Source organism: Hippichthys cyanospilos, chromosome 10 (assembly GCF_059441005.1).
Source record: "Hippichthys cyanospilos isolate Australia breed blue-spotted pipefish chromosome 10, RoL_Hcya_1.0, whole genome shotgun sequence".
In the NCBI taxonomy this organism is placed as follows: domain Eukaryota; kingdom Metazoa; phylum Chordata; class Actinopteri; order Syngnathiformes; family Syngnathidae; genus Hippichthys; species Hippichthys cyanospilos.
In genome coordinates this window covers 15,659,458-15,680,888 of record NC_142378.1, presented here as the reverse complement: position 1 = coordinate 15,680,888, position 21,431 = coordinate 15,659,458, and the positions used below count along the sequence as shown (strand labels likewise).

Below are 21,431 nucleotides of genomic sequence, written 5' to 3'. Positions count from 1 at the left end.
AACATTATGCAGCCATTTTTCATTCCTTTTTAAGATTTAACAAACATCCATGCAGTATCATGGGCTATCTGTTCTCTTTGGGATACTCACAGCAACAGCTGAAGGAGGAGGAGGTAGTGGCAGCCAACGGCCAGCAGAGGGCGCATGCTTAGTGTTATTGTAAACGTTAAAGTTCAAAGTGCCGCTGCGCCCCTGGCCGTGACCCCCGCCCTGACAGAGCATGCCCAGCGTGAGCGTATTTTGCTTTAGGACACCACTCTGATTGGAGAAGACAACATCACATGACATGGGTGAATGGAGAGAGATGGGTGGCGTAGCCAACAAAGAGGGCGCTGCAGCATTGGGAAGACACACACACACACACACACACACACACACGCACACACGCACACACAACTCCACATACATCAATAACACTGATAAGAAAGACAAAAATAGTGCCGAGTTGCTGAAAGCACAGAAAAATGTTAGCTAGTGTTTGATCATACACACAGTGAACATTGTGTCATACAGGCAACAACTGGTGAGCAATGTCATTCCAACATTAAGAAGCAGATTTGTTTGTGGGTCGCAAATCTTGTTTAGCATGGAGTACGGGTCCCTCAATCAAGTTCCTTGCTCTCTATCTTCCACTGTTCTGTCCAAATAATTGTGTGAGGAAAAATGACTAATCTTTGGACACGCCTCATACAACACAAATGTATGATGGAGCTGAATTTGAACATGCCCCTTTCTGATCAAAGTCAGCAAAAGCCCTATTATCGGTATCTCCAGGAGATTATCCCGAGTGATTATTCTGTGGCGTGGAGTGTGTGAAGAGTGATTTTTCCTCCCTCGTGATTGTGGTTGAGATATTGTCATTTAATTGGTGCGCTGAGTTGATCATATCGAGTACACTCCTCCGTTGGAAAGGTAAATAAATACTTTTAATGATTATGCGTTCAGTCTCATGCCGTTTTGAATCAGTTTATATCCTAATGCTGATACTGTACTTCGGTGCCCATATTTAAAGCAATGAAATAAAGTAAGGCAGTGTCAATCCTTCTAAAGTGTAGACGTGTGACCGGCTCTGACAAAAGGGTCCCTAAATGTCAAGAACTGAAAAGTGAATTATTCATATCTTTGACTTCTACACTTAATTCCTTTTAAAATGTAGACTATAATATACGGTGGTGTCTCAACAACCAACAAAGTTTGTTGACAGCTTTACAGGAATGTGTTAGCTAGCTAGCATGTAAAATCAGCAACGATGTGCATCGTCTACTTGGCCCTTGTTTTCATTTGCTTTGGTAACAAATTAAATATTTTGGCTGCTGGGGAATGAAAATCAAAACCTTTATTAAGGAGCGTATTTTTGGGGTAATCTCAAAAATGCTATTTTTGTCTATACGATCCAAATTTGTGATACACACAAAACTTTCAAACCAACATGCATACCATTTTGCCAGAACAGGTCACATTTAACTATGTAAAATGGCCCTATATGGGTTCCTCTGCACTTGATGACAGAATTGATTGTGCAGTAGGTTGGCTGACAAGAGGTGACAAGTGTGGCGTGGACACGCACATGCAGCCAGATGTATATCTGGTCAACTTTATAACACAAACTTACATCAATACAGACAGGGAGAACTTTCATATGCAGCGTGTAACGTGTGCGTGAGACCTCTCGCGTGCGTATCCTTTCAACGTACCCTGTCCAGGCGTTTGGCCTCGATATGCCTCAGCAGCTGTTGCCTCCAATCCGCTGGCATCTTGGAGGTGATGTCTTCGGGCTTCTGCGGTACCACAGGTCGTACCTTGATGGTGTCATCAGAAGGCTTCTCTGGGCAGGTTGCCAGAGTGTAGTCGGGAGGCATCTTCTCGAGTAGGGCCGCCATGGTGGGACGAGCTGACACAGGACGTGCCTGATATTCAAGTAGAAGTCTTATATTTACAAGTCTTACACTTACATGACAATACTGTATGTCATTTGAATACTGCTTCTGTATGGTTAAAGACTAAATTAAAAAAAAAAAAAAAAAACAGCCTGAATGTTTAGTATTACACTTGTACGCACTGACATCGATGTCATCTGTTCTCAAATGGGGCCGCAAGTACGTTCAAGGGTAAGGGAAGGCTCTTCAAGGGCTATGTAAGATTTTAACAGGTTTTCTGCAGGTATCATCCCAGCTAACTAAATGCCTTGTAATGCTGAGACAGGAAGTGTATGCTTATATTTTCAAAATAAGTCTAATCGGAAGCAATTTATCATTAAATTGTGTTATAGTGGGTCCTTTACAAAATGCTGCACTCATTTATCTTGTGAAGTTTTACATGGAGGTGCACTGTCGTTTGTGATGCACTTTTCCAACATACGAGCTAGAAATAAAGCAGATGATGTTACACAAACTACCATCTTCTAAAAATGACATGCGCCTAGAGATACCATTTCAGATGTAGTTCAAACCTTTGATAAATTGCACGTTGAGAATTTAGGTCTTCATTTTCCCCATCCAAAATACTTTGAGCTAGTTAGGGGGTACTCATATAATACATAGGAAATAAACAGATGATGTAACAGAACGTGCATTTTGTTTGCACAAACACTTGAGTGTAAAAATAGCCAGAACTGAATTGGAATTGAGTGTAACGGTATTTGCGGTGTCTATGGTGAATACAACCTGTTACTTTAAGGTTTGAACACTTTGCCTTGTATATTGATTTGCTGTGGAGCCACTGTAGTGATTAGAAAAACTTTGATATTTAAGAATCTTGGGTGATGAAACAATGTGACTGGAGCGAAATATTTTAGTGTTTCATGTAACTGGAACTATCTCAAGATTGAATTAATGCAAGGGCTACAGTCATGGTACTGTATAAAGATTAATATGAAGGTAAAAATACTGAAGTGATTTGATTTTATGGACAGTTGTTGCAATTGCAATGTACGGTATGATGTGATGTATTGTAACAAGACAGGCCAAAACCTAGCCGCGAAACAACCGCAAAAAAAGTGCTGCAAACAATAATTATTTTCTGAGGTTGGACACCTGAGATGCTCCATAGGTCTCAGTGCTGTAGCTTCTAGCAGACAGAGGGCGACGTTGAGTCAAGCTCTTGGTTGGATAACCAATCATGGGTTTCTTCTGTTCCTGGTAGCTGGGATAATCATCATCATAGCGTCCGTTTCTCTTGTTGTGCATCATTTGATTCTGGTTGTCTACCATGTTGGCAGAATGGTCCATAGGGGTGGAATAAGCCAGCGCCCGACTATAGACAGGAGGGTCTCCCTGATGCTAAAGATAAAAGAATGTTAGTTTCAATTTAAGGGACAACATTTAATTTCTATGATCATAATGAATAATAATTTCTCATTTCATACTTGCTGTCTGTACTGAGCTTCCTGCAGGGCCTCCTGCTGGGCTTCGTGGACTCTACGGAACAAAGCAAGCTCGGTAGAGCTTACCAGTGAGTCTGCTCTCCTCAAAAACCCTGGCCTGGAACGCTGCGATGGGATTGGTTGCTGCTGCTGAGTGGTGGAACCGTCCTGATTGATTGGCGATTGGGGGAACGAGAACATCTCTAGTGGTGGGTAAGCACGATACCGAGGGCTAACCAGCTCCTTGGGTAATGTCTTTCCAGGTTGATTGATGTACTCTAACGCTTTTGATGAGTGGTTGACATAATCTGGTGTATTGGGGAAAGGGGGAGGGGCCCGTCTGTCCATGGTCACCTGAATGGTTAGAATTGTTATCAATGAGTAATGGTTAATTTTAACAGAACATTACCGTTGGACAAAAATCCAATGAAGCTTAACATAACAACAACAGTTACAATATTCTTTACTATAGAAGATTAGAGACAATAAAGGGAAAAGGTTAAAATAGAATTCTTCTCATTTTTATTTCACTCTTCAGACTTTATTCTCACAATTCTCACTTTGAAGTAAGAATTATGATCAGAATTTGATCAAATCTGATTTCAAACTCTGTTTTTAAAGTCAGAATTTTTAATTTATTCCGACTTTCTAAGGATTCTCATTTTAAAGTCAGATTTTTGTCTCATAAATTTCACTTTAAAGTCACACTTTAAAATCATAATTCTGCTTTCAGAACTCTGACTTCAAAGTGAGAATTATCACTCAGTTCAGAATTCTGACAATATTCTCAGAATTCAGATTTTAAGGTAAGCGTTCTAACTATAGTGTCACTTTAAAGTCAGAGTTCTCACTTGAAAGGGCCCAAATCATGGAAATTATTACCCTAAACACCCAAATGTTATTTTCTTTGATTGATACATGTATAAGATTTACTGGCTTAAGACCAAATAAGGGACATTTGTTCATGTCACTATTTGTAATGTAGCAGTTAGAAGTATGGTGTTCTTGCAGCCTCATTTGGGTTGGAGAGGAGAGACTTTTGCACCGAGTAAGCCAAGTAAACAGCAACATTTCATTTATTAGTTGCAATGTTTTACTGTAGTGAATGTCAAAAGTGTGTATAGAGGCACAAAGCTAAAGAATCATCGTTTGTAGAATCCTTACTTCATTCTCAGAAGCCATTAAAATGAATATCGAATTTGCACTTTAAAGTGAGGGAAATCTCACTTTAAAGTGAACGTTTCAGAATTCAGATTTTTTTTCTTTTTCATTGGCTCTGATCCTCTTCAGTACCTATTCAGCCATCTAAATTCATGTTGCTGACCTGGGGATTATAGTTTTGGTCAAAGTGGTAGGCTTTCTGAGGGACTGCAGGTTTTTGGTGTTGTCCCTGTTGATTCTGGTTGCCATGCGCAGGAAATCCAAGTTCCTCATCTAACATGGGTGCAGACTGGGACCGAGCCATGTTAGTCTGCTCCAAAGAGCCTGGCAACTCTTGACGGTCCAAACTGCTCTGCTGCTCAATGGATGAGCTGTAGCTGTCCACTGGAATACTATCAATAAAGAACAAGTGTAAAAAAATATGCATTATAATATACATTAAAGTGTTTCACGGGTAGTGTAACAAATGCAAAATCTACCTGTATACTTTATAGGAGCCAATGTCGATTTCATCAATACTCTGGGATTTCTTAAACTTGGACCTTGTTTCTTTCATCATCGGAGACAATCGGTCAGAACTCTTACTCATCACCACGGTTACCTTGTTGCCCCCTGTGACAGTGAGCTGGTCCTTTCTGTTTTGTTCCGCCTGATTGTTGTGATATGACCAGCTACCAGGAAGAGGTCCTGACGATTGGTCCCGCCTTGGGGCAAAGGGAGAGAAAAAAATTTAAAAACACCATACAACCAGTAGTGATGGGTACAATTAGCAGCAGTGGACTAAAAGTAAGAACGTGTGCCATGATTATTGTATGTCCGTCCAGTGCAAATCACCTTTTCTCTAAGTGTAGTTATGATTTGAACAGATAAAAAAAAATACAGTGTATATAACGATTGGTAGAATGTATTTACATGGAGGGATGGAAATGAAAAAAAACAAAACAAAAAAACAACACTTTGATGGATATTATTCCATTCAACGTAATAAAAAAGGAACACCTTAAGTCACTTCAATTAACATACCGGATGGGGCAGGGGTAAGACTAATTGCTATGATCTTTTCTTCTTCCAGTTTAACAGTGCTCATATTAGATTTTATTCTCATCCCACTTAAAATAGCATGAAGTGGACTTGTCAATTTGCCATGGATGGTTCATTTTTCACTTACGTATGCGGTCATGTCATCACAAGAAAATGTTGCATAAAATGCTTAACATTTAGAAGTTATTAAATCTTAAATTATTTATATTATAATATTTACATAACATCATTACAATACTTTATTACATTCAAGGCATTTATAAACTTTTACTCCAAAGTGAATAATATACTGTATCTCCTCTTTTGGTGGGAGGTCCTTTGCCCAGAGGTAAACATAACAGAGGGCCACCTTTGTGTGTGTGACATAAGTAGCTTTAAATACATTTAATTAAAGTGGAAATTTAACTTGTTACAGAAAGGAATCCTAGAACTAAATATTAACTATTTTTCTTGAGGATACGCAATTCGGTTAGTGTTCAGATCCATGATGACAACCTTGTCAACAACACAGCTGTACATACACTGTCTTCTGTTTGATTACTTGCTGGAGAGTAACATTATGGTATACTGTATTTTTTTACTTTTATTAGTTTCTATAGTGCTTTTTATATAGAAATGTCATTTGAGGCTCCGACTTATTATGTGACAGCTTGACTGGGTTGCGGTGTCTACTAATCCCTTATTTTCATACACTTCGATTACAATATAAACTTTTGAGAAGTGCATCACAAATGAATTTAGGGAGGGTGGTTTTGGAGGACTCTCAAAATTAATATTTTTGCCTAAGCATTCTAAGTTTGTAATTTCCACGAAACTTTATTCACCGACAAGTGGACTAGAGCGGGTCACAAATGTCATCAAAAGCCCCAGATAACATGTGGAGTAAGTACTTTGCCCAGGACTGTGAGCTATAGCAGTCGTGAAAGTTTTGCATGTACATGACAGAACTGGTAACTATTAAAACATAAAGATGAAATATTTTTGACTTTTTGACTGTAGAATCAGTAGAGCAATGATGTGTGAAAGCCTGTCTCCAAACATTCTTCTTCTTTGCATAGTAACAATCGGTTGTGTTGAACAATAATCCATGTCCAAAACATATAAAACACAAAGTGGCGAATTACTGAGGAGTGAAATTGATGATGTCCTGCTTCATTTACCTTTGTTCTGCCACCTTGCGCTCTGGGTTGGGGCTTGAAGTTGGTGTAAGGTCCAATTTGGAGGGAAAAGCTGTCCTGTCTTCTAATGGGCTTGGAGTGCGGGTCCAATTCTGCCAAGGATTTTGAGGAGCTTGTGCAGAAGCTTGGGATTCATTGTCATGTGCGGAGCGTTGGTTGCTGTGAAAGGGGAGCGTCTGTGTGTCCAGCTCTAATGGGACTCCCACAATTCGTTCCTGTCTTAAGAGGGGACGACGGCCATGCGTTGACTGGCTTCGAGGTTTGGAACCCAGTGGCGGGTTACCCTGGCTCGTGTTAGACGATGAAGCATCTAGAGGGGACTCCTCAGCATCAAATCCAGTGTTGTCGTAGTGAGGGGCCTCGGCCCAATCGAAAGGCTCGCTCAGTGGACGTCTATCGCCATGCTGCTGCATGGTCCCTGATGAAGGAGTTTCTCTTTGTGACAGCAGTGGCTTGGAGTCAATGGGTTTAGGAAAAGACTGGGCCAGTCTAAATGAAGACAGAGCATAGATAAAATTAATAAAAAAAAAAAAAAAAAATATATATATATATATATATATATATATATATATATATATATATATATATATATATATATATATTCTGTATAAATCAGAAGTTTTTAATAGTGTTCAGATGAATGCATTTTAGCACGTCTAAAAGCTACGTTCCGGGAGACAACACTAGCTGATTTGGTTGATGGTGGATTTGCTCATTATGACAGAAAGTCCGACTTCTCCACTAGAAACACATTCTGCATAACGATTGGATGAGTAAATTAATGAGAAGTAAACAAAACATGTCAATGTCAAAAAAGGTTAAAAGAGGTCTAAAATTCGAACACATTCAAGGCAAATGAAATCCTTGGGTTTGCTTTGTGCTGTTCAGGTCTTCCTGAACTCATGTCACCTGTTTATTGGCTTTGGTTGATGTTAAACTATACTCTGTCGGGCATCAACACTACTTCAACCATTTACCTATATTATGGTATGGAATTCAAACACATTACTGCTTTAAGCCTTAAAACAGTGGTTTTAGATGCTACAGTGCATAATTAATTTTCCTCGCTTAATTTTGTGGAGTCACTGCAAGCATTATGTTTAGTGGTAATGACCTCAACACAGTAACAGTATCCTGATATTTGTACTGATCAACTTTAAGGCGGGGGAGGAAAGAGATGAGAGAGAAACAGAGCGAGTCGTGACCGGTCTGCAGCATCCTAATGAGCTTCTCTGACCTTGACGGAGCAAGCAGAGGAATGAGAAAGACAGAGAGGCATGAGGGCTGCAAAAGTGTTCGAGAGAATGGATAATGCAAAGTGACAAGATGGAAGATAGATGAGCGTGATAGATGAAGGAGATTGAAGTTGAGAAGATGGAGCTGAATCAAAAGAGCACAAAATGGATGGCTGTGAGGAAGCGACAGAAATGGCACGGAATGGCCATGAAGCATGATTGTGTATTTGTGGCTACCTGTTGGTCCAGTGCGTCTGAGGAGCCTGGTCCTTGTTGGGTGCTGACAGGGCAGGGTTGTGTTGGTGTGGGTGAGAGTGAGTGTGCGAGTGCGTGTTAGCTGGTTGGTTGGAGGAGCCAGAGGAGCCGACCGAGGGAGAGTAATCAGAGTAGGTGGCCGAGGAACCGCTGTGGTTCAGACAGTGGAGCTTATCCACCTCCTCGTCTGTAGACTCTAGAGAGAGGAGACAGAGAGAGAGACATGTCATGTGAAATAACCTTGTAATACTCACAGACAGAGGTGGATGGAGTTCAGTAATACTGTATTACATTTTATTACAAGACGTGATATTCAACTTCTCCCTTTGTTAAAAAATTAGACTTTGTCTAAATTTGTCTTTTTTTGAATCTCCTCGCATGACAACATGAGTCACAGCAGGATGGAGGAATGCCAATTAGAGTGCATTCACGACATGTATTAGGTTTCAAGGTTTAATATATTTACTGCGGTGCACCAAAACTCCCTGATACAAGCTGTTCGGTCCCTGCATCACCATTATTAGAGATTGGACCGCATTGCCGACAGTAAGTTAAATTTGTTTTCGGTGAGGAATTGACTTCATCAAGCCGGCCCTTTGTCACAGATTCTGTTCAGTATCTTTATGGACAGATTTTCTATGTACAACCGAAGCATTGAAGTGGTCCGATATGAGGGTCCCAACATTTCCTGGCATTTGCATTATTCTCCAACATGAACTGCCTGCCATGAGGTGAGGAACACCATGTTTGTATAGTAAGTATAATATTTTTGTATACATTGGCACCACTGTTAGCTCATCTGGTTTCTCCTCAGTGTACTAAAGAGTCACATTCTTGTTGTTTTCAACTTTTGTAGGTCACTTTATTTAATTATGTAGCTCGTTTCAGGAAGGGACTCTAGGTCATTCGGTGTCATCTTTAAGGGACGTGCTCGCTTGTTAGATTGAAAAAGTCCATAGCATCGATCCACATTGTCTACTAGTAGCTTACTTTCTTACACTTCAATTACAATATGAAATTTTTGACTTCTTTGAAATGAAAGTCAAGAGCTTCAGGCAGTTGTTTTTGTATAAATCCAAAGATCTACCTTTCAGAGAGAAAAAATATTTTTGTCGATAACTCAAAACTAAAATTCCCAACATATGCCTCTAATTTGGTTTGTATTGCTTTTTATTATTATTATTATTATTATTATTATTTATTTAAAAGGATACAGTTTTAGGTATCCTTTTTCAATGTTTATAAATAATCTTATTTCTGGTCGGCGTGGCAAGTCGGGGGGCGTGAAAAGTTTTCACTTCCCTGGGGGGGACTGCAAAGTATAATTGAGAAGCTCTGACTTATGCAGTCAAAATTGTATTTTTTTGTTGAGCTAGTACAGTATATTTCTTTTCTTGCGTAGAATGTATTCAATTCCTATTAATCTTGTTACAGAGTATAGCTCCCGTTGTGCCTCTACCCATCCAATGGAGTTACGCATTCCCTCTATGTATTATTTTCCATGTCGACATTGTGTCGGCGTGGTTTTCCATTTGTGTTTGTTATCACTGCTCACTTTGTCATGCCGCTTTATTTCAATAAAACCTTGTTTGCTTGCGCTCACGGTATGTGGGTCCACTCTCTGTGTCTAATATCCAGGATGCTTGTTCATAGCAAAAGTATATAAAACCCCTTTTTCGCACAGGGAAAAAAAAAAAAACCCTCATAGATAAACTTCAGCTATATCCAGGTAATCCATAAAATTAAAATCTTCTTAATTTTAATCGATAATCGTCTTTAATTTTAATTATCTTTAAAAATTAAGATATTTGCACTTTATGAATTTCGGTCCTTGGCTATAAATACATGCAAGCAAAATTTGTGAGTCTGGGTTACATTAAGAATATTTACATGCTTTAGAGAAGGGGGTTACGTTGATTGTGTTACCCAGACCGAAACAGGGACGTACGGATAATGAGCATGAAATGTAGGCATAGGACGATATCAAATTCTGAGGGTACAATAACCTTCAGCAAAAATATCGCAGTATCGCGGTATTGAAATTACACCTCACAAAACATATACATTTGAAAATCTTTTGGGGTAAAATGCCATTTTTCTACATTATAAAAACAGTTTTATTTTTAAACAAAATACACAACACAACATTTGTTAAAATAAGAAACATTCACAATGCTGAATTAAAATAAATATGGAAATCAGATTAAAACAAACCTTGAGCAACTCGGGTTATGCTCACCGAGCAAGTGGACTGATTAAAAGCGAGGCCTTTAAGAAATAAATGAACAGATGTCAAAATAAAGAATAGAATTCAATCCTTTGTAGCAGCATAATAGTATTCCCTCACTCTCAATGTTGAGCTCTGAAATTAATTTGTGTGGCACTATTACTAATTAATGGACACTATTACAAGCAAGCCCCAAGCGCTTCATTATAGACTGGATGAAATGTGTTTAAACCAGCAGGCTTTTGTGTTTCAGTGTAATGTGACACCTTTCTTATCCTTGCCAAGCAGCACCACTTTGGGTTTGTACATCGGTGGCTCCACCAGGGTGGGTCTCATGTCAGAGATGCGGATGTCATTTGGTGAGCCGCCCATTGAGTCCTGTTGGAAGTCAATTATAAGTCATGCTGTGATGTTAGGGCAAATTGACAACTGGTGTGGAGATGAAACTAAAATGTTCTACAAGAATGCAAATGATTAAGCATGTCTTTTGATAATTGGATCTTTTAATAGGACCTACAACAATCTAAGATGCCAAAAATGTAAAGCTCTTAAGAAAATAACACTTCTCATTTTAGAACAACACATACCTCAATGTTGATGCTGTCATACATTCAAAAACAACAGGAATGAGATAAAACACATATTCCACGAAACAAGATTTTTGGCAAATTTATAATATAAAATAATGCTGAATATAAAATTTCCTGTTTTCAAATTGTTTTCATTTTACTGAGCAGACCACTAGACGATTAACGATCCAGGGTGCAAATTATACATAAACGAGTCAGGCTTATTTTTGGGCTGTAACTGAGATCTTTCCTCTTACTGGAATATCCTTCATATTGGTACTCAGATAATGTGTGTGTGTGTGTGTGTGTACACAATATATATATTGCAACCGTGTGGTTCTCAAAATCAAAGTGTTCAGATTCATTTACATCTATTAAACTAGCTTCGAAAAGTAATGCAATCTGGGTTGCTAGTTAGCGTCTAATTTATCATAGACACTGCGCTAAACATTGGCATCAAGTTCTGTACAATAAAATGTCAGGGTATTTAAGCTGAGCATTCTCCTGTGTACCCCATTGCCAAAAAATAACCAAGACAAAAAAGATCTCGCGCTGTGCAGGAAAACTTGTGATGTTCTAATCTTGTGAGATCTCGTACAAGATCTCATCCCATCCCAAAAAAAGGTTCATGGTTAGCACAATAAATGGAATGGTTGACGTTCAAACAATGTGGTAAGTTAGGTGTAACCTGATAAGATATGATATTTCACAAACCGAAATATTTTCTACCGAAAAGCGTTTTTGGAAACTATAGACATAGAAATCGTATTATATAGATGGCTTTTAATTTGTTTTTTTTTAGTTTGAGGACACACCATCCAATTTGATTATGTGCAAGCTTTTGAGGAAATCTTTAAGATACGAACCTCTGAGCTTTCCGTCAGGTCCTCTTTGTCCTTCCTCTTGGGGATGTCTATGCCAGAGTTAAGCATTGATCCCTGATCCATTAGCGGAGTTTGAGAGAAGTCCTGCATCTCTCTGTCTGTTATCTAGTAAGCGCAGATGAAACCAAACAATGTATTCACGTTTCGCCGATGCAGTGTGAGTTGGAGTGTGTGTCTACCTCTTTCGGGGGCAGGGGCCATGGTGGTTCATACGGCTCTTTACTATGGTGTGTAAGTTCCATATTGGTTCCTGCTGAAGTGGCAGTGCCTGTGCTAAGGTGATGCTGGTGCCCATGGCCAGTGTGAACGTTTTTACCCACAAGGCTTTGCACTGACTTGACCATGTTCTTTAGGTCCTCAGGGTAGGGTGTTGGATAGCGCTTTAGATTTATCTCCACCTGTTAAAAAAAACATCAGAGCAAGTACATTGCTCAATGTTTAATCAACTTTGAGCTTTTGTTCACTAGTCTTCACTAGTTTTGTGTCAATACAATTAATACATGTATGCCAATGAAAAACTAAAAAACGAATTACACCAAGTCACGGTTTGGTTGAAATAAACTGCACTACCTTGAAGCAACTATAGTGTTTTTAGCAGGGCCGTCAAAGTTTAAACATTAATTCTGGAGATTTATTTAAATTTTATAAAGCATTAACAAAAGATTAACTCACTTAACTCAACTCTGTTAACATCATGTGGCAGCTGAACCTTGATGACTTTGAACCAACAGTCATCAACACAAAGACAGGCAGAGATGGGCGTTTACAAAGATTTACTTTGCGGCTTTTGGGAAAAATTAAAATTTGACGCACTTGACGAAGACAAGATGAAACACCCTATTAGTTGTATATTTTTGTCATCATCCCAGACCTTAAATGACCTCCACGGCCTCGCAAATGCTTTCTGTGTGTGGTGCCGATGGATCAGAACTAAACGAAGTGAGAGGTTTTGCCATTTTTTTTCTGTGAAAAGACTAAGAAGAAATGTCGGTAATTTGGTAGTTTTATTCAGGAAAAGAATCATATTAAAGGATAAAACAAACCTATTACAGTTGTATTTTAAAAGAATAGGTTTTTCTATTGGCTGATTTTACAGTTCCAGAGATTTTACTCAAGTAAAAATCTTGCAAGCGTCAGAGAAAATAGTTGTTGAAAAACATGATAAGTTATAGAAAATTTTGCAATTTATTCTTTAAAAAAATCATAAACATTTGATTTTAGTTATGAAAAATGAAGATGCCTGTAATTACACAACAACCAAAGCAACAACCTAATAATGCTAAAGAAATGACTTTTCATGGGAATGTCTGACAACGACAGAATATAAGATAATTTGAGGTTAAGATGTGTTGGAAGATCAAAAAATTAATTTGAGATCTAAACGTCATTGAGATTAGACCCAAACGATCCAGATTGATTGAATCGGATGTGTTTTAGAAGGGAGACATCAAATACAGGCAGGATTGCAGCTTCCGTGGACCGGAGTTGCCTACCAGTGCACGAGCTCCTAGTTCATCCCCTTTTAATGTGTATTGCATTCAACAGCATATTGTACATGCTGTATATACTGCTTCACAAAGGCACTAGACCACCCAATAAACCAATACTGGAAAATCTTGGACCAAAATATCTTTTAATGCTTATACTGTATATAATTATCATTATCTGTGAAAATTCACTTGGATGATTTTTTGTTACCTTTATGACAGGTGATCTAATAAATTTGTTAACCCATGTGCATAGTGTTAGGTCCAAAAATATTTGCATCTTGGCAAAAGTGTTTATAATTTTGCCACTGTATGCAAATATATTTGGAATAAAACAAGATGCGTTTGAACTATATACTTAAAAGCTTTAATATAAGAGGCGCCACAAAAAAATAATGTATTCGTATTCATTAAGTACTGCCATTTATGTATGTATAAGCTTAAAATAAGTTTAAAAGGAGACATTTGGCATTATACTAAAATGATACTAAGTTGTATTGAATTATTATTTGAAATTATTTGGACTTGATGATAGCCAGGGGCATCCTCAGGGATTTGGGGCCTGGAACTAAAATGTCACTTTGGGCCAAAGCACTGCAATGTCACAAAGCAAAAAAAATATTTTTTGTACAACCTTTGTCACCCACTTATGGCTACTATTGGAACGGGCTCATTGGTGTTTATTGACTTTCAAATTTCTGATTAATGTGACAGCTGTAGCAAGCAGTGGGAAGGAAGCTCTTGCTCCTCCCACAAAAAATAACAAAACAAAACATTTTGTAATATAAAAATTAAGATAACGTTGCTCCATTTGATAATATATTGTGAATTATTTGGAAAATGATGTGCCTCGACCTCTATCAGATAAAAACCATGTGTTTGACTACAATTATGTGTTCAGGACATCCCTACACTAAAACTAAAGACAAAAGAGAAGACTGAGACCTGGATATAAGCAAAAAATAAAGTAGGCTGCAGCGAAGGACTGTCAGATGATCTTTCAGAGAGCAATTTCAGGATAATGTGGTGTCCGTGTTCTCCAGGCAATTTATTCAGACATTAATACCCAATTCTGCCAATGTTCAAAGGCTTTTTACCAGCACTCCCTAGAATGTATGTGTTTTATATAAAAAGACTGGAAATAAGTAAAACCTGATCAAAATACAATATTTTTGCAAAGCCTCATCACATATTCACATTTTTATGTCGAATCCAGAGTAATGATAATTTAAGCAAAAAGGCTATAACCTCCTATCAAAATACTCTTGAACATAACCGTGTGTACATAGATATACAGAAAGCGACTCCACATATATCCTGTACATAATGGAAAGAGAGACAGACACAACAGGACAGGACAGACAGATAAAGGGCAGACCTTGACCTTCCCGGAGTTGTCTTCCTCTTCTTTCTTGTCGTCAAAGTCAAAGGCCACAGTCATCCTCTGCTGTCTCTGCTCCTCCCACAGAGTAGGATTAAAGCTGTCACTGTCCGACTGATAATCTGTACACAGAGTGCCGACCATAAAAAAAACATGACCTTGTTTAACTGCCAATTACCCGGTAAATTTCAAGAGAAATTACAAAATGCGGTTTAAAATACTATATTAAACTGCTATTCATAGTAGTTAATATGTAAGCATGTGGTCATCATTTCATTATTATACTTCATCAACACATTTGTTTAAAGGTAATCCTAGAAATACAGGTGGTCCTTGGGTTACGCGGTACTCGGCCTACACTGTTTTCACTTGACGACGCCCGAGTCTCATCCGCCATTTTGTCTCCAGTAGCCTTCCAGTTTAGCTTGTCTGTTTGTGCTACGTAATTTTCTCGATATCCCCGCCATTTTTACATCATGGCAAAAAAGTAGAATCTTTTAGGATGCCGGTCCAGTCAAAAGGAAAGCTATTATAATAGAACCAAAGCTAAATATCATTAAATGGTCTGGCAAGACGGCAGATATCGGTAAGGCCTCAGGCTTTAGTCGGTCAACCGTGGTGACCATTAACAAGGCCAAAGTCCAAATTTTACCCTCACTCTTGTCCGTATTAAGTATACTATGTGTAGTTGGATAGGTATTTCGGGGTACTAGAGAGTTAATAAACATTTCTGCCTGATGTAATCAGTCTCCACATTCCTGCCATCATAGTTTCACACACACCCACGCACACACAGCTTATACCCTCATCATGACGAGGTTGTTGAGGAAACATGTAGTTGGTCAAAACCTTCTGTTTGGTGTCGGGGTGGGCTTCAGTCTGTAAGGGGATCAGAGCCTTGGACTGCAATGATAGAGATATCCATGTTGGCATTTAAAAAAAATCGTGTGTAAATTAGAGGTAAAACAATACTTCTATATTATCTGTGTCACTGGTGTAAACTAAAACTCATTTGCTTATTTACACATTGCAGGTATGTTATTTCCTTTCCATGTGCATAATGCTTCTTTGATTAACATTCTTTGATGTACAGGCTCAAAATGTCCACATATAAAGGTTAAATAAGTGTGCAAATAATAAACATTTTTGCCCCAACCACACACTCTGAAATGCAGATAAATTATTATAGAGCTAAGATTACATCATTTAAATACACTAATCAGTGAACAGAAAATTAGACATTTAACATCATGGAAGCTGAAACCAAAGTGATCTTATTCCCAGCCCCCCCACAAAGTGAGGAAAGAAGTAAAAGTATTTAGAAGATATGCATTACTGCGCTTCAGTATGTAATTCAAACATGTATGCAGAAATAGCATAATAAAAGTTTAAACGTTCAAACACATACCCAAATCAATAATGTAACCCTTTAGAGAAAACTATAGAGGTTCCAATATTTGTGTCGGTATAGTCTATGGCGCAGTATTGAGGAAAAAGTTGTGTGTACTGTTGTGTTTCTCGCATTGCAAACTAGCGTCAAAGGCAGTGCTCATTGATGAATCAAGGTATTATAATTTCAGTTAATTGTTTGCATGGAATCCACTTACAGTCTGAGTATATTAAAGACTACATGTATCTTCATGATGGTTGTATTAGTGTCTGATTTCGCAGAAGTGCGATTAATATTCTGATCAAGCAAACTGACAACAGTTGGAAGACGTTTTGAGGGAGAGAGGGGAGAACTACCTGATTGTCAGAAAGCCAGAGAGCTGCCAAGTCCTTCAGTTTAGTAAAGGTGAATGGTAGATTTTTTAACCTGACAATGAGAGAGAAGGGAGGTGAGCCAGAATGAGAAAAAGATGTTTCTTCTGCCCACGTACTGTACAGCCTGCAGAGCATGTCGCCATAGCAACACACTCACTGGTTGCCATAGCAACTGTAGGCGGAAAGAGCAACTACAAAATCATTGATGAAGAGTTTATTTTACAGTGTGTGTGCGTGTGTACCTATTATCACTAAGGTTTAGGACTCGTAGTTTGGTCATCTGTCCTATCTCATCAGGGAGGAACTCAAGTTTGTTGGAACGCAGTGACATCACCGTCACATTCTTACAGTTTCCGATCTGAGTATAAACACACATTTTGGGGTCAGGCCGAGCAACAAATTGCATGCATGATGCAATGTGTAAAGAATGTAAATGGATTGTCACCTCTCGAGGAAGTTCTATGAGGAAATTCTCATCAGCAGCAAAGGTCCTAAGACTGTGCAGGTAGCCTATGGTTGGAGGCAGCGACTCCAACTCATTGCAGCTGCAGTCCAGTTCCTCCAACAGACAAAGACTGAGTGGAAGACATAGTGAGAAACGGGGATACACAGAGAAAATGGCAAAGAAATAATAATCATCATCATAATAATAGCAGAATACACAACACGTATGCTTATATTTTCTTATGATGAGATAAGCCATCGTTATGAGGAAAAATGGTGAATTGCACAGATGATAAACTGCAAAGCTATAAGGGGGAAATACTGTATAGGATGGTCTCACAAAAACTTCACAAAAACTCATTCTTTAACCATGTATATATATATTTTGCTATTAATATCAATATATCAATATATGCTATCAATATAACTATTGAGCTTTTGCTTTCAAATCAGCAGCTAAGGTCATTTGGAAAAGTAGTCAAAGATCAGCACAATTACTTTTACGAATCAATAACTTGCCAAATTATTCAGTCCATAAACAATCCTTGTAGAGGATTCCCTCTTTTTATTATATTATGTTTTAATTTTGATTCTCAATCATACATTTTTATTGTGTAAATAATGTGATGTTAAATGTGGATATTAATCCATGGGTGTTAACAAGGCCCTTTGACCCCTTTGTCTTTGACAATCACTGGCCTGGCTAACAGCGGCCTAATAATGCTAATGAGCCAGCAACTTTACATTCATGTACTGTTAGTGTTAACATTGAAAGAGTCTGCCATTATTATTCCCACCAGCCTGGACCATCTGGGCCACCATACGGTTGGAGGAGAGAAGGGAGGAGAGGAGGGGAGTTTCTTATCCTTTATTTAGATATCTTATCAGCCCAGAAATCCTTAAATCAGTGCCAGGTGTCACATTGAAGCAAGAGGGCCCTGCAATTTTCCCCCACTGCCTTATGGTTCTATAGGAGCTACAATAGCTCATTATGAAGAGTTACGCTTAGTCATTACTCTATCTATCATCAGGAAGAGAGGATAAACAAAATGAAGATACCGTACATGATGTTCTTTAGAAAATGAGTCAGGGGAAGTTGAGCGCTTCAAGCTGATAAACTCAGAATTTTATCACATATACAGTACATGCACATGCAAATTCCTATATCTTTTTGAGACACAAGTCAATGGCTACTTGATTGAGCTGTTTTCCAATTAATCAGCAATGTATTATGTATGTGTTAAAATTTCAAATTCTATGCATTATAGCTACCTAATGTAAGTCGTAATTTTCTTCATCATTATATGCTCGATGTGCCTCCAAATAGTCTAACATGCTGATTCAAACTGCTTCTGTGGAATATAACTTAAGCAGCAAAAGCCACTCATTTTTTTTTTTTTTTTTATCAATCTCGCAGGGCGGCCGTTTTGCCACTTTCTGTCAGCTGAAAATGACATCGCCATTGCTCCAACTTGGGTAATTTCACAGATCACCTTTTTTTTTTTTGCCTTGGTCATGTGACATTCGCAAATTGAACCGTGATTTGTTATAAAATGAACCTTGAGCTCTGTATGCATTCTTTGTAAGGAGCTTTTTTACTACAGAAGCAGCTGGAATTCAGTCTAACACATGAATCCAAAGCACCCAGCTGTGACTGCAGCTACAGATAACAATAGCAACAATGAAGCTAATTTAGCAAGCTATATCAAAGCTCTTTTTCATACTAGACTTTAGCAAATCTGTGATTTACAGTATGGACGATGTTTTATTTCAATGTTATTTGCTAATAACTTGGCAATTGACAAAAGAAAACTATTCCACCTGGTGGTCAAAGCTAAAGGTTGTAGCCAGCAGTTGGGACTAGTCTCAAATACAGCAGAAAGTAAATGCTTACATGTCTGTTGAATAAAATAAATTACTGAAGCCCCTTTTTTGTTGTTGTATATCAATAAAGTATTTTGATTCACCAAACATAATGAATCTAAATCCATTTAAAAAAAATCTTGAGGGTTGAGGTTTGTTTTGTTTTTTCACAATTTTTGGGGTGAGATTAAACAGTTTAAATTGATTACAGGTCTTAATTAATCACTCAATTTTATAATCTCATGGCAACATCAACTCCACAAATGCTATTAATCATAATACTGCATTTAGACTCGTGGAGATGCATAAAACATATTGGAAAATAAAAACTTTTCGGTTGACTTCCAGTTGAATATGTAGTTTTCCCAGTTTGGTCAAACCACTCTCCGGTGGATATATACTATTTAGAGTGGAATTGCATTGTTTCAGAAGCTGTGAAGTGCTGTTGAGGAACTACATATTTTGGGGGCAAAATGTGATATCCTATATTGTGTGTGCAACAGCTGTGTGATCACAAGAATTTGATTCATATCCCAATATGCACCAACATCATGACATTTGTGTTGTTGTATGACGATTGTGTCAAAATACATGACGCAGTAAGCACTGTTATTATGCCAAAAGCAAGTGTAATCTTTTAGGAAAAAATAGATAGCCCATCAATTTATGTGCAGGGCTCCCCCTCGATTATTGTCAGCATAATGGAGAATTGAATTTTTTATTTATTGCTTTTCTTTATATGCCAATCCATCAAGATACAGCTTTATTTGAAACAGGTTTGATGTACCAAAAACAAAAACAAAAACAAAAAACAAAAAATGCCGGTGACTGCTCTACCATCAAGGAAAAAAATCAATTACTGTATATTGATTTCCACTGGACTTTGATCGTTATAGTTGAAGGGCAAAAAATTTAATCATTCAGCCTATAGCTGACGGTTTGACGTTGGAACAGATTTATTTGAACTGAATGGCGCAATGTACAAAACTGCGTTCAACCTTTCAAGTTCCACTGTATTTATCTTTGTTTTAAGTACATATAGATCATAAAACTAGTAGGTTGCTACTGTTGTTACTGCTGAGATAGAAGTCACACACAGTATTGTACAGCAATGATGAAATTGCTGTCACTGTTGGAATATTAGAAAAATAAATAATTTTTCATATTCATGTCGGAAAATAGGAGGGCTATAGAATGTCAATTTACAAGGTAATGCAACATTAAACGTGAAACTTAGACTTAAACCAAGGGAACATCTTCAGAAGTAAAAGGCAATTCTTTTCGTATAAATTTGAATTGGGTTAAGAGCCATAGAGACTATATGAGCATAATTATGGGAGCACATTGATTTAAAAGGGAGTCATTTCTGGAGTAGAGCTATGTCATAGTTATTTAAAGGTATTAGAGGGGAAAATAATGATCTACTTATTGTTTAATCCCAGGAATTTGTTCAGAAAGACACTCTTCAGAGCATTCAGAAACAAAGCACTGCAGAAAAAGAAAAATGAAAATATGTAACCATAAATAATTCATCACAACTACAGTAACCTCTGTCTATGGTTGAGTCATTATAATGACTTCTATTAACTATAAAAAGAAGAGCAATATGGGTGCTACAACAAAATATTCCCTTTGGAGATATTGTGTTGTGTTCTGATGCGTCACATGCAAAGAAACTTTTTCCCAAGTCAGACCGGATATAACTTAAAATGCCTCCACATTATTCCCTATGATGACAAACTAGATGAGCTTCAGTAGCACAATTAAGTATGTACTGTGTATTATTCAGAGTTTTGAACAATGAAATTGTTTGGAGGAAAATCTTTGTGGTGGGCTGGTTTAAGGTTATCATCTTGAGTTGGCGCCTGTGAGGAGTTTAAGTCACATTTAAAGTTCAAGGAGGAAATCATGAGGAAACATTTGAGCACTGAAACCAAAGTAAAGTTTAGTTTGCATGAAACACTGATGCAATGTTTTTAATTTCTCACAGTGCGTTTGGATCTGTGGCACAAGGGAAGAGCTCTCTTTTGTTTCTGAACACACTCCTGGAGCAATAAACTAAGTGCTAATGTTACTCACCCTTGCTTGGGCTTCGCACTTATGCCATGGCAACGCAGCAAGCAACACACAAAATCCACCCCCAAATCATCAGCCAGCACAATAACAAAGGGTAGTACACAAGGAATTCATATAACCCTCCAGAAATTAACACTGAGTTTTGAACTAGCAGGGGGAAAAATATTATCTACATAGCTTTAATTGGTCCTAACGACTTGAATATTCACGGAGGTTTCTTACCTCCCGATGGTTCCCGGCAGTGAGGTCAGCTGGTTGTCATCCACTTTCAGTGTTGTCAGCTTCTTTAACATTCCTGTTAGAGAGGCAAATGGATACTGTAACTGTTGATAAATGCAAGGTAACCTTGTGTACAGGTTCACATTACAATGTTTGCACTGCACAGTATTGAACTCAAAACTAGTCAATCTGTTTACACGAATCATGACTGAATGTGTTAAAAAACTAAAAACATTTTTGTTTGAACTGCACTAGGTGAAGGTCTGTGGTCTGTAATTTTATACAG

General features: G+C 38.0%; 1 protein-coding gene across 9 annotated transcripts in view; it reads right to left on the bottom strand.

Moving 5' to 3' along the window:
- The window catches only part of lrrc7 (leucine rich repeat containing 7), an 80,843-nt gene that overhangs the window by 10,170 nt on the left and 49,242 nt on the right, over positions 1 to 21,431 (bottom strand). For 7 of the 9 annotated variants that reach the window (XM_088425730.1, XM_088425733.1, XM_088425728.1 and 4 more), the window contains exons 10-26: positions 21,149 to 21,221; positions 16,989 to 17,118; positions 16,786 to 16,901; positions 16,526 to 16,595; positions 15,583 to 15,682; positions 14,777 to 14,901; positions 12,091 to 12,309; positions 11,894 to 12,016; positions 10,725 to 10,836; positions 8,214 to 8,427; positions 6,724 to 7,230; positions 5,002 to 5,226; positions 4,686 to 4,914; positions 3,365 to 3,715; positions 3,033 to 3,278; positions 1,695 to 1,907; positions 91 to 258 (exon numbers count right to left, since the gene is read on the bottom strand). In XM_088425730.1, the coding sequence (XP_088281856.1) occupies positions 91 to 258; positions 1,695 to 1,907; positions 3,033 to 3,278; positions 3,365 to 3,715; positions 4,686 to 4,914; positions 5,002 to 5,226; positions 6,724 to 7,230; positions 8,214 to 8,427; positions 10,725 to 10,836; positions 11,894 to 12,016; positions 12,091 to 12,309; positions 14,777 to 14,901; positions 15,583 to 15,682; positions 16,526 to 16,595; positions 16,786 to 16,901; positions 16,989 to 17,118; positions 21,149 to 21,221 (3,221 nt within the window). The remainder of the gene's footprint in view (positions 1 to 90; positions 259 to 1,694; positions 1,908 to 3,032; positions 3,279 to 3,364; positions 3,716 to 4,685; positions 4,915 to 5,001; positions 5,227 to 6,723; positions 7,231 to 8,213; positions 8,428 to 10,724; positions 10,837 to 11,893; positions 12,017 to 12,090; positions 12,310 to 14,776; positions 14,902 to 15,582; positions 15,683 to 16,525; positions 16,596 to 16,785; positions 16,902 to 16,988; positions 17,119 to 21,148; positions 21,222 to 21,431) is intronic. The other 2 variants (XM_088425729.1, XM_088425734.1) reach the window with 2 other exon arrangements.